Source organism: Oncorhynchus kisutch, unplaced genomic scaffold (genome assembly GCF_002021735.2).
Source record: "Oncorhynchus kisutch isolate 150728-3 unplaced genomic scaffold, Okis_V2 scaffold2062, whole genome shotgun sequence".
NCBI lineage: Eukaryota > Metazoa > Chordata > Actinopteri > Salmoniformes > Salmonidae > Oncorhynchus > Oncorhynchus kisutch.
Window position 1 is genome coordinate 16,943 of NW_022264007.1, and position 14,316 is coordinate 31,258.

Genomic DNA, 14,316 nt, shown 5'->3' on the forward strand with positions numbered 1-14,316 from the left:
CTTACCCTCTCCTACCTTACCTGCCTACCCACTACTTACCTAACCTACCCTCTCCTACCTTACCTGCCTACCCACTACTTACCTAACTTAGCACCACCTGGTGCGCATATCAAAATACAGGGGGTTGGGTGGTCCACCCAGGTCTTACCTAGTGTGCATACACAGTAAATACTATGGGTTATGTATGCCCAAAGGCCTCTTGCCTAAGCACTCCCTAGGTGCCTTCCCCTTCCCCCCTGGGAACAAATGAAACAGAATAATACAAACGTAAGTAAACAATTTCAAGAATCAAAAACACTGTGCCCTATTGGCACACATATACTTTAGATCAGCGGCTACAAAATACTTAACAAAAACCTCTGAGCAACAACCAACACATATCAATCAGCAACAACCAACACAAGACATATCAATGAGCAACAACCAACACAACACATATCAATGAGCAACAACCAACACAACACATATCAATGAGCAACAACCAACACAAGACATATCAATGAGCAACAACCAACAAAACACATATCAATGAGCAACAACCAACACATATCAATGAGCAACAACCAACACAAGACATATCAATGAGCAACAACCAACACATATCAATCAGCAACAACCAACAAGACACATATCAATCAGCAACAACCAACAAGACACATATCAATCAGCAACAACCAACAAGACACATATCAATCAGCAACAACCAACAAGACATATCAATCAGCAACAACCAACAAGACATATCAATCAGCAACAACCAACACAACACATATCAATGAGCAACAACCAACACAACACATATCAATGGGCAACAACCAACACATATCAATCAGCAACAACCAACACATATCAATCAGCAACAACCAACACATATCAATCAGCAACAACCAACACATATCAATCAGCAACAACCAACACATATCAATCAGCAACAACCAACACAAGACATATCAATCAGCAACAACCAACACAAGACATATCAATCAGCAACAACCAACACAAGACATATCAATCAGCAACAACCAACACAAGACATATCAATCAGCAACAACCAACACAAGACATATCAATCAGCTCTCTCCTAACATAGGAACACTTGCTTTTCTAGCTTCAGAAGGAATCGGTAATTGAAGACAGCTGTTTCTGACGAGAGGGCGGGGTCAGAGCCAATCATCAACGGGGCCGACCAATCAGCTGCTTAGAGGAATCCAGGAAGCCATTTCCTGAAATACAAACCCATAACACACAGAAACTGGGGAATGTAACACCAAGTCGTCTCTGGGATTCAAACCAGAGACCTTTCAGTTACTGGCCCAACACCATTAACCGCTAGGCTACCTGCAGCAGGAGCCCCATGTTGACAGGAGAGCCCACCTTTATTTATTTATTATGAACATTCATATTGGTCAACAGTCCTACTGTGTGTATTGAACATTCATATTGGACTGTAGCAGCTAGCTAACTGGCTACTGATCAACCTATTGTGTGTATTGAACATTCCTATTGGACAGCCTTACCTATAGAGTAGCACCACCACCCATCAGCCCGTTCTCTTCTTGATGTCAAAGCCACAGTGTATTGTTGCTATAGGAGTTTATGATTAATAATCCTATTAATTTCAAGCCCCACTAAGATGTCACCATACTATTCATTTAAAGCCCCTCTGTCAGATGTAAATCATCAGAGTGGGAAACCAACTGACATGGAAACAATGGAGCAAATGTATCACTATCAGAGGGGTGTATTATGACATCAGATAGAACTACTCAGACATTCCAAATATCACTTGATTATCAGAGGGGTGTATTATGACATCATATAGAACGACTCATCCATATCATGAAGGTGGATATTGATCCAACCATTTCAAAAGTAATGACTGGGCTGATGGAAACAGGATATGCCTGTATAATTTTATAAATGCCTCCAGAAGATTTGTTGGTTTGTTTAACATGGTGGGGTGTTTTTGTTTCAGTAAAAATGTATAAATGAGAAAAGGCGGTGGAAACTCCTTTATGCGCAAATATTTATATAATAACCATCATATCGAAGTTAACTTGGAGTCACGTGATGATATGTTGATTGTTCCTCCCACTACGATTTGGGAACCCATGTAGTTTATTAGGCTACAGATTAAATAAGTTATGAACTTCACAGGGTGGTGAAAGTGGAGGTGATGAGCTTGATGCTCCTTTCCAATACATTTTGATGGTCTTATTCTGGTGACATGATGATCGATGCTTGGCTGCCATTTGACAAATAAAATAATATCTCTCTCATCCATAATAATCTCATCATGTAGGTAGCCTACCAACACTGTTTCTGTGAGCTGCTGGCTACATGCCAAGAGCACGTTTTCTATATAACGCAACAGTTTTTTAAAACCATCAGTTGAAAATGTGATTGAAACCCATTTAACTTGTATTTTTCATTCAGTACATGGGAATTCAACAGGAAAACATTTTTTCCGTGCACTACGTCATCACGCAAATACTTTTATCCGCAATAAATCTGTTTGATGCAAACATTTCCGATGGGAAAATGCGTATATTGTTTAATGCACGGGGGAATTTAACAACAGACGTTATTTTGTTGTGCACTACGTCATCACGCTCAGCATTTTATCCACAATAAGTCTGATGGAAACATGCATATATTGTTTGAAGCAGATTGGAGAATATTATGAAATATTATTATTATATTATATGAAAATCTGTCGCAAATTGCGTGGAAACTTAGCAACTAAGGTGGATATTGATCCAACACCTGCCGTATATTCAAACCAGCTCACTGGGCAAAGAAGTCAATTGAGCGTCTAGTTTCTATTTACATTTCTTTGAGTCCTCAACTAAAGTGAATTTAACATGAAATCAACACAAAATGTCACCTGCATTGGATTTAGGTTGCAAGTTGGGTGAAACACAAAATGTCACCCGTCATTGGATTTAGGTTGCAAGTTGGGTGAAACACAAAATGTCACCTGTCATTGGATTTAGGTTGCAAGTTGGGTGAAACACAAAATGTCACCTGTCATTGGATTTAGGTTGCCAGTTGGGTGAAAAATAAATATAAATACCTGATGTTGATGTCTTTTTACAAATCCAATCAGTTTTCCACATTGATCAAACATCACATGGAATTATTTTGTTGAAATGTGGAAACAAAGTTTATTCAACCAGTGGGAGGTTTGTAAATGCCCTCGGGAAAGTCGAAACGAAGAACTTTTCATTGAGACAATGATGAAACAGCAATCTGTAGGAGAGTTGTGGTGGATATTATAAAATAAGGATCTGCTGGAGTCCAACTCAAACCAAGATTCTTTATTTAATCCGTGGGCGAGTCAGTGTACATTTTCATGTCATTAAATCATCAGTGGGCAAACGATGCAAATGTGAACAATGGAGCAAATGCATCACATCCAAATATCACTTGATTATCTGTAGTGCTGGAGGAATGACACACCCAGATAAACACACACATGGAGTTTAAAAAAGGACCATTGGACACATGGAATCTGATTTACTCTGTATTCAAACTGACATACTCCATATTCAATTAATATTTTCTAACAAAGTCATACAAATATATTTTATAGTATATTTTTTCCAATTGAATTACATTTTATATGGTATAAACAAGTAAACACATTCTCAGTCAACAATAGAAGACAATGGGAGCACTGTGTATGTTCTGATGAACTTAAAGGTGATGTGAAATATCCGTTTACACACTAGGAGAAGATATTTGTCTGTGGATTCTCACATGCCTTTTAAGTGACATTTGTAAGGTGTGTATTCGCTCATGAGCTTTCAGCTTTCCTAACTCTGTAAAACTCTTTCCACACTGAGCGCAATGGTATGGCTTCTCCCCTGTGTGTATTTCGCTCATGATATTTCATGTTTCCTAACTGGTTAAAACTCTTTCCACAATGGGTGCAATGGTATGGCTTCTCCCCTGTGTGAATTCGCTCATGAGATTGTAGGTTTCCTAACAAGCTAAAACTCTTTCCACACTGTGCGCAATGGAAAGGCTTCTCACCTGTGTGTATTCTCTCATGTCTTTTCAGGTTTCCTAAATGGTTAAAACTCGTTCCACACAAGGCGCAATGGAAAGGCTTTGCTTCGGTGTGTGTCCTCTCATGTCTTTTCAGGCTTCCTAACTTGGTAAACTTAGTTCCACACTGGGAGCAGTGGTAAGGCTTATCCCCTGTGTGTATTTGTTCATGAGATTTCATGTTATCTAACTTGTTAAAACTCTTTCCACACTGTTCGCAATGGTATGGCTTCTCCCCTGTGTGTATTCGCCCATGAGCAATTAGGCTTCCTAAGCGGTTAAAACTCTTTCCACAATGTGAGCAGTGGTAAGGCTTCTCCCCTGTGTGTATTCGGCTGTGAGCTTTCAGGCTTCCTAACTGGCTAAAACTCTTTCCACAATGGGAGCAATGGTAAGGCTTCTCCCCTGTGTGTATTCGCTCATGAGCTTTCAGGCTTCCTAACTTGATAAAACTCTTTCCACACTGAGAGCAGAGGTGTCGTCTTGCTGGTTTGGACGTCTCTGGTTCCTCCAAGTTTGGTTTTCCTCCTGCCAAAGACAGTGTTTATTTAAAGAGAGAACAGAATTAAATCTCCACATGATAAAACTGCCTTGCTGTGAGGTTTAATCCAAATCAGATCCCTCAATAACCTGAGGCCAGTTTTCAAACATTTCAAAATTTAAAACAATCTTTGTGTGATTTGAAAACAAATCATGTTGAAGAGCTTCCTGGTAATATAGTTACATTACTCATTCTGTTTTAGTAGTCATAACACAAAACACAGTTCTATCACACTCAAGACACAGACATAGCCAGATTCCTATCAAGCAGGTGGTTCTAAATATATAACCTTCATAGTTGTATGATACAGAATGTGACCTACACACTTCCTTAAACCCAAAATAAGTAAAGAAGTAATTTTGTGTGGAAGTCAAATACTTGTTTTTTTACATTGGAGACAGACACAAAGCACCATGTTGTCTCAAGGGTTTGACAAAATGTGTAACATTTTGAATAATCACTAATGTCATAATATTTTGGGTAAAGTTTTTAAAATAAATATTTGATGTATTTAAAAAAAAATTGTACCCCCTTTTTCTCCCCAATTTTTGTCAATTGGGAGTTACAGTCTTGTCTCATCGCTGCAACTCCCGTACGGACTCAGGAGAGGCGAACGTCAAGAGCCAACCCGGAAGCCAGCCGCACCAAGGTGTCGGAGGAACCGTGTCAGCGTGCATGCGTCCGGCCCACCACAGGAGTCCCTACAGCGCGATGGGACAAGGACCGACCGGCCAAAACCTCCCCCAGCCCGGATGACGTTGGGACAATTGTGCGTCACCTCATGGCTCTCCCGGTCGTGGCCGGCTGCGACACAGCTGGGTATTGAACCAGAATCGGTAGTAACGCAGCTAGCACTGCGATGCAGTGCCTTAGAACGCTGCGCCACTCGGGAGGCTGCATTTATATTTGTGTTCAGTCAAAAGTTTGGACACACCTACTCATTCAAGGGTTTTTCTTTATTTTTGCTATTTTCCACATTGTAGAATAATAGTGAAGACATCAAAACTATGAAATAACACGTATAAAATCATATAGAAACCAAAAAATGTGAAATAAATCCAAAACGATTTTATATTTGAGCTTCTTCAATGTAGCCCTCCTTTGCCTTGATGACAGCTTTGCACGCTATTGGCATTCTGTCAACCAGCTTCACCTGGAATGCTTTTTTCAACAGTCTTGAAGGAGTTCCAACATATGCTGAGCACTTATTGGTTGCTTTCTTTCACTCTGTGGTCCAACTCATCCCAAACCATCTCAATTGGGTTGAGGTCGAGTGATTGTGGAGGCCAGGTCATCTGATGCAGCATTCAATCACTCTCCTTGGTCAAATAGCCCTTACACAGCCTGGAGGTGTGTTTTGGTTCATTGTCCTGTTGAAAAACAAATGATAGTCCCACTAAGTCCAAACCAGATGGGATGGCGCATGGCTGCAGAATGCTGTGATAGCCATGCTGGTTAAGTGTGCCCTGACTTCTAAATAATTCACTGACAGTGTCACCAGCAAAGCACCCTCACACCTCCTCCTCCATGATTCACGGTGGGAACCACACATGCGGAGATCCTCTAATTCACCTACTCTGCGTCTCACAAAGACATGGCGGTTGGAACCAAAAATGTCTAATTTGGATTCATCAGACCAAAGGACAGATTTCCACCGGTCTAATGTTAATTGCTTGTGTTTCTTGGCCCAACAAGGCTTTTCTTCTCATTGGTGTCCTTTAGTAGTGGTTTCTTTGCAGCAATTCAACCTTGAAGGCCTGATTCACACAGTCTCCTCTGAACAGTTGATGTTGAGATGTGTCTGTGAAGCATTTATTTGGGCTGCAATTTCTGAGGCTGGTAACTCTAATGAACTTATCCTCTGCAGCAGAGGTAACTCTGGGTCTTCCTTTCCTGTGGCGGTTCTTATGAGAGCCAGTTTCATCATAGCGCTTGATGGTTTTGGCGACTGCACTTGAAGAAACTAAAAGTTCTTAACATTTTCCGAATTGACTGACCTTCGTGTCTTAAAGTAATGATGGACTGTTGTTTCTCTTTGCTTATTTGAGCTGTTCTTGCCATAATATGTACTTGGTCTTTTACCACATAGGGCTATCTTCTGTATATCACCCCTACCTTGTCACAACACAACTGATTGGCTCAAACACATTAAGAAGGAAATAAATTCCACAAATCAACTTTTAACAGGGCACATATGTAAATTGAAATGCATTCCAGGTGACTTCCCCATGAAGCTGGTTGAGAGAATGCCAAGAGTGTGCAAGGAAAAGGGTGGCTACTTTGAAGAATTTGTTTAACACTTTTTTGGCTACTATATGATTCCATATGTGATATCTCATAGTTGATTCTGTGGGAAAGTCAACCTGAACATGTGTAACGTGTGTAACGGAGGTAAGAGCATGCCGTAAACTCACTCCACAGCTTGAAACGTCACAGATGGAGCTGTCCAACTGGTACCTTTTGTATAGCTCCATCGGTTCATTGTCAAGGAGAGCGGTCACATGTGATGAGAATCAGAGGATCACTAGTTTGAGCCCAGTATGGGGACAGAGGAGGAAACTAAACTGGTAGCAGCACACTGGCGTCGGTTACATATTAAATCAATAAAGTGAGTCATTTCCAAATGAAACCATGTTCTTTAAGGTCTATATAGTATATATATTAAACCATGTTCTTTAAAGTCTATATGTTGGAGTTCAGGCTTTATTTGACCTGTCAGATTAGGAAATTAAATTAATTTTGTCCATTACAGAGATGGAGGCCAAGTCTCACAAGAAATGCTTTTCATTCAATCATATTGCATAGCTTTTAGAAAAGGCTTACGGAGCTTGTTTTAAAAATATATATATTTGACATTTTTAACAAGTTCTGTAGATCAGATGTTAATGAAGCAATACAGACCACATTGAAGTGTCTTGAGTTTAGTTTGCCTGTCCTACAGTCTTGTAAAGATAGGGGGGTTGACTGGGACAGGCAATGTAACATCCATAATGTATTTAGGGATAAGTTTTTGTAAAATAAACAGCTTACATTGGATCATCTTGAAAACTCTCTCTCTAAAGCTAACTTTCATCAAGGTTTTATATGGTCTATTGGTTCCTCTCTAAAGCTAACTTTCATCAAGGTTTTATATGGTCTATTGGTTCCTCTCTAAAGCTAACTTTCATCAAGGTTTTATATGGTCTATTGGTTCCTCTCTTTTCATTGGCAGAATCCTTTTTCAGTGTTACGATATTCATAACATCCATATCCACCAGTCTATCTTCCTGTCAACTAACAGAACTCTGCTGGTTGTCCTGGTAACAGATACCAGTGGGCAGATCTATTGTATTTGTTCAAACTAAACTACAGCACTTACTTTGATGAGTCAAATCTGATCCTTTCTTCTCTTCTCCTCCTCTCACAGTTCCACTCAGCTCCGTTGTTTTCCTGCAGTCTACCAGCAGCACAGACAACCTCTTCATACCCAGCAGTAAGGTGCTACCGTGAGAGGCACGACACAAGCTAGCGTTGTCCTGGTAATCATAAAGAGGGGACATAGAGATATATCATTATGGATGCTGATGTCACTGTTGTCATAAAATGCTTTACAGAAACCCAGCCCAAGCCGATAAAGCAAGCTGTATGCTAGACCAAACCAAGCTGTACCATCTGGTGTTCTGATCTGGAGAGACTCTTCTCTGCCTCGTCAGCATCAGGATGTTGCTGAGGCTCCCCAGAGGATCCACAATTGTCATGTCTCTCTCCTGTGTGAACGACAACATCAAACAGATGGTAAACTTATGACCATCTATTGCAATCATAGACATTCATATCTAAAATAGACTCTAAAATGTAAAAGAGTCGTCCCACGAAATGGGTGCCTTTTACGTTTAAAAAAAATATTTTAAGTAGAAATTACGCACCAATATTGAATTTTAAAAGCCTGTTGGCAGCAGGTAACCTAGTTGCAAGATCAAAGGGTTGCAAGATCGAATCCCCGAACAAGGTAAAAAATCTGTTGTTTTTCCCCTGAACAAGGCAGTTAACCCACTGTTTCTAGGACGTCATTGAAAATAAGAATTAGTTCTTAACTGACTTGCCTAGTTAAATAAAGTTCAAATAAAATAAAAGATGAGGAGAACTTTAATGTCGACCACATGGAGAATTCAATACATCTAATTTAAAACACCCAAAAATATATGAACCAATGGCAGATTGACCCTTTAACAATTCCTACAGTACTGAACAACATATTCAAGTGTAGAACTTCAGTAGAATGCCCCTTAAAAACCCCACATTAGTTCAACAACGGCATAGTTTGTGTCCCTGTTTAAGACAGTACTCACTGGTGTTAATCTGATATTCTGTCTCCTCCTCTTTCACTCCCAAGACGTCTTCCTTCTTCACCTTTATTGAGACAGCATCCTCTTCCTCTCTAAAAGGTGCTTTCTCTTCTTTCCCAATAACATCCTCTTCTTCTTTCACTATAACAACCTCCTCTTCCTCCTTTTTCATTCTGAAAGATTCTTTCTCCTCTTCTTTAGCAGGGGAAGAGTAGTTTAGTGAGCTCATGGTCAGGGATGTTATCTCGCTAGGTAGCATTAGCGACTAGCCTAGTGCTAACCTCAGTAACGTTATATTCAACACGTTTGCAAAATGAATAAGCAAATTAGGTTAAGGTTAACCAGTTGAAACGTCACCAGAAAAGTGTTTAAAACACAGAGATTAGCTAATGTACACAAACATGGTCTAAAGCGTCAATCGTTCAGTTTTATGTTGTCTAGCAAGCTACCGAGGTGGTTGAAAGAGAAGCCGTGTTGTTGTTCCTGACGAAGCGCCCCGTCCAGTCCATTATACGTCACCCAAGAATCATCACCTGAAAGACGCCATCTGCTGGCTGGAGTGGGTAACGCAGCTTGGGAACATTAGTTGCTACACTTTTGTATTGGAAAGAACGTCATAATAATTTAACAATAAGATTATATATTTTCTCTTACGTCTTACAAATAATACTTTCCTGTACACAGACGTAGAAGCTTAATATGAATATGTGGATGATGAATAAATACTTCTACGAATAGGTAGTGTGTTAAAACACATTTGTGTTATTACTCTGTTCATTTTTCACATTCGTTTGTATTAGATGTGACCATACTTTCCCCTTAAAGCAACGCTCTATACAATACAAATCATCCTGTAAACAACAGAGCAAATGCATCACATGCAAATAGCACTTGATTATCTGTAGTGCTATACACGGAGTATACAAAACATTAAGAACACCTGCTCCTTCCATGACTTAGACTGACTAGATGAATCCAGGCTAAAGCTATGATCCCTTATTGATGTCAGTAGTTAAATCCAATTCAATCAGTGTAGATGAAGGGGAGGAGACAGGTTAAATAAGGATTTTTACGCCTCGAGACAATTGAGGCATGGATTGTGCATGTGTGCCATTCAGAGGGTAAACGGGGAAGACAAAATATGTAAGTGTTTTTGAATGGGGTATGGTATTAGGAGCCAGGTGCTCCGGTTTGTGTCAAGAACTGCAACACTGCTGGGTTTTTCAGCTCAACAGTTTCCCAAGTGTAGAAAGAATGGTCCACCATCCAAACTGTGGCGGTCAGTGCCGTTTAAGATGAGGGAGGACCATATTGTTTATCATGAGCAACGCCTTATTTTTACTACAGCATGTTGGATGACTGTCATTCATATTCCATTCACCCAGTTCAATGTAACAGCGATAGGTTTAGACTACTACATGATTCTCAGATGTTCCCTATCCCCATCATGAGGTAGCTACAACCTAGCCAATGAATGAAAGTTTAAAACATACAGTATATCACAAAAGTTTTTTTTTTACAGTTTTGTAAAATATTAGGGGTGTACTCACTTTTGTTGCCAGCGGTTTAGACATTAATGGCTGTGTGTTGAGTTATTTTGAGGGGACAGCAAATGTACACTGTTATACAAGCTGTACACTCACTACTTTACATTTTAGCAAAGTGTCATTTCTTCAGTGTTGTCACATGAAAAGATATATTCAAATATTTACAAAAATGTGAGGGGTGTACTCACTTTTGTGATATACTGTATATGCACACAGGTCGAGAGAAAAAAATGCAATACCGCCTTGCACACTCTTTCTTGCATCTTGCTGAAATATAGGGTGTAACCATTAGTCAAACAGTTTCAAACAAGAGATTCTATTGGACAAATTCAGGTATGTTCATTCCGGTTTTGTTTCGTTTAAGTAACATTTGTCAATAGAATCGTCGGAATAAATACACCACTGATCACGTGTAAACACAGTTCACTTTCATTACAGGCACGTTATATTCCTTCTCTCCTCCTCTCACCTTTTCCCTTTGTTTCTGGACTTCAATGCACAACACATCAGCTGTATGAGACAAGGCAAAAAAAACTTTCCAAGCCAAACCATTTCATAACTGCTACACACAGCTTACATTGTTGTCACCATATTAGCTAAAATAACATCATAGTCAACAGAGCGAATAGAACTAACTCGTTAGTAAACCTGCTACAATCATGCAGTAACGTTACAGTGTACAGTCAGTAAGCAGTTTGGCACTTACATTGGTGGGCCCCGGTGGCAATAAATTAGTCAAACCAAAAGCTTGCCTTGACTTCTCTGATCCTTTCATTGGTTGGACAACATGTCAGTTCATGCTGCAAGAGCTCTGATAGGTTGGAGGACATCCTCCGGAAGTTGTCATAATTACTGTGTAAGTCTATGGAAGCCTTGAGAACCATAAACCTCCTAGGTTTTGTATTGAAGTCAATGTACCCAGAAGAGGACGCAAAATAGTATGTTTTAATCAATTATTTTGTGACGTGATTATATTTAGTAATAGTTTTATCTAAAAAGGATAACTTTTGAAAAGTATTACAATTTTTATTTTTCTGAAAATCACTGAGGTTGGTGCTCCCCTTCCTCCTCTGAGGAGCCTCCCCTTCCTCCTCTGAGGAGCCTCCCCTTCCTCCTCTGAGGAGCCTCCCCTTCCTCCTCTGAGGAGCCTCCCCTTCCTCCTCCGAGGAGCCTCCCCTTCCTCCTCTGAGGAGCCTCTACTGCACCCAAAGGACATCCAGCCAACTTGACACAATTGTGGGAAGAATTAGAGTCAACATGGGCCAGCATCCCTGTGGAAAGCTTTCGACACCTTGTAGAGTCCATGCCCCGACGAACTGAGGCTGTTCTGAGGGAGAAAGGGGAGGGTCCAACTCCATATTAGGAAGGTGTTCCAAATGTTTGGTAGAATCAGTGTACATTGAAAATAAAAGAGAGCCGCGCACTCTAAGAGCTCATATGCAAAAAATGTAATACCAACGTTTCGACAGCCAAGCTGTCTTCATCAGGGTATAATCACAAACACTGCGGGATGACTCGTTTATATAGTGTCAAAAGACACAGGTGTCTGTAATCATGGCCAAGAGTGGCCTAATATCATTGGTTAATATTAAAATATTAAAATGTCATACAAAGAACAGCATACAAACAACAAATGGATAGCATACAATCATAGATTAATTTAACTACACAAGTTTACAAACAATTACTATGGCAAAGTGACAATAATCACAAGAATGGCTTCAGATCAAAGTCTACGTTGAGACCGAAGGGCGCAAGGGTCTTTAAATTAAAGATCCAGGCAGCCTCTCGTTTTAACAATAAATTATCAAGGTCACCCCCTCTCCTAGGGAGGGTGACATGTTCGATGCCAATGTAACGCAGAGACGAAATCGAGAGGCCTGCCTCCAAGAACTGGGCCGCAACTGGATAAGTAAAGTTTTTACACCTAATGGTGCTACGATGCTCTGAGATACGTACTTTTAATTCGCGCTTTGTTTTACCTACATCATTTTTACCACAAGGACAAGTTATAAGATAAATAACTGCCTTAGTGGAGCACGTAATAACACCTTTTATTGGGATCGATTTCCCTGTTTGTGGGTGTTTGAAGGATCTACATTTATAAGTGCCATTGCATTGAGCACAGCCATTACACTTGTAATTTCCATCCAGTAGGGGCGCAAATAGACGTTGTTCAGGAATATCTTGGGGAGGTAAATCAGAGTTTACCAATTGGTCTCTGAGATTTCTGCCCCGCGAGAATACAACCAAGGGAAGGTCCGAAAACACATTACCGAGACTATCATCGGATTTTAGGATGTGCCAATGTTTGTGAACAATTACCTTAATTTGTTCAAAGCACTTTGAATAGCGGGTAGTTAGAACGCAAGAATGCGTCTTTTTGCGAGACTGACCTTGAAAAAGGTAATGTCTCGTTTTGTTTTGAATTTTCTCAATGGCAATATTAATCTGATCATTCTTGTATCTCCTTGAACTTTCTTTGCATCTCAGCCATATTTCTGTCGAAATCGGATTGTTTTTTGCAAATTCTTTTGATTCGACAGAATTGGCTGTAGGGCAAACTATTTTCAAGGGAAGTGGGTGACAACTATCAGCTCTCAACAAACTGTTACGATCAGTAGGCTTCCTGTAAAGATCAGTGTATAAAACATTATCTTCACACAAGATCAGAAGATCAAGGAAACTGATTTGACGTGTATCAGATTGCATAGTAAATCTCAGATGCTCAGAACAGGAGTTAAGAAAAGCATGGAACGCCTGGAGCTGTTTTTCATCACCCCTCCATAGAACAAAAATATCATCAATATACCGTTTCCAAATAATGATGTGAGGCAAGAAAACGTTTTTGAGAGGAATCAGTCTGCCATACAGCAGACACTTTTATCCAAAGGGATTTGCAGTCATGTGTGCAAACACTTTACATATGGGTGGTCCCAGGAATCAAACCCATTACCCTGGTTTAAGAAGCACCATACTCTACCAACTGAGCTACAGGACCACAAAGAATGATCACGGAATGACGGAGATAAACACACACACACACACACACACACACACACACACACACACAGCCTTAGTTTTAAAAATACAATTTAATCAAAGACCGTAACATTGAAACTGACATACTCCATATTTAGTTCAAATCTAATGTTATTTGTCACATCAATACAACAAGTGTAGACCTTACTGTGAAATGCTGAATACAACAAGTGTAGGTAGACCTTACTGTGAAATGCTGAATACAACAAGTGTAGGTAGACCTTACTGTGAAATGCTGAATACAACAAGTGTAGACCTTACTGTGAAATGCTCACTGACAAGCCCTTAACCAAAATTTATACTATTCTAAACCCTCTGCCTGCAAGTTGTCATTATTTTCCTTCAAGTTTCTGAAGAGGAAACAGCCCAGAAATGCCCTTGTCTGAGTGCATTTGTCTACCACTATGTGTGGCTGTTAGAGATGATGCTAATGATCCACTATGTGTAGCTGTTAGCGATGATGCTAATGATCCACTATGTGTAGCTGTTAGCGATGATGCTAATGATCCACTATGTGTAGCTGTTAGCGATGATGCTAATGATCCACTATGTGTAGCTGTTAGCGATGATGCTAATGATCCACTATGTGTAGCTGTTAGCGATGATGCTAATGACAACCATCTTCTGGTTGATAGAAAAGCTTTCCCAAAAACCTTGTCAATTAAATGTTAAATACAAAGTAGTATATGCCTCCCTGGCAGAATGATACCATGTATATATATATATATATATATATATTTATACATATATATATATATATAGAGAGAGAGAGAGAGAGAGAAGGTAATCAGGGAGGTAATGGAGTCCA

At 39.9% G+C, this 14,316-nt stretch overlaps 1 protein-coding gene across 1 annotated transcript; it reads right to left on the reverse strand.

Annotated features, from left to right (window-relative positions):
• Positions 1-3,305: 3,305 nt before the first annotated feature.
• Positions 3,306-9,492, reverse strand: LOC116369030 (zinc finger protein 252-like). Its single transcript, XM_031819339.1, has 4 exons — positions 8,923-9,492; positions 8,243-8,340; positions 7,953-8,109; positions 3,306-4,581 (listed from the first exon to the last, which is right to left on the reverse strand). The coding sequence occupies exons 1-4, from the start codon at positions 9,176-9,178 to the stop codon at positions 3,800-3,802; spliced, it is 1,293 nt and encodes a 430-aa protein (XP_031675199.1). The 5' UTR covers positions 9,179-9,492; the 3' UTR covers positions 3,306-3,799.
• Positions 9,493-14,316: the final 4,824 nt, after the last annotated feature.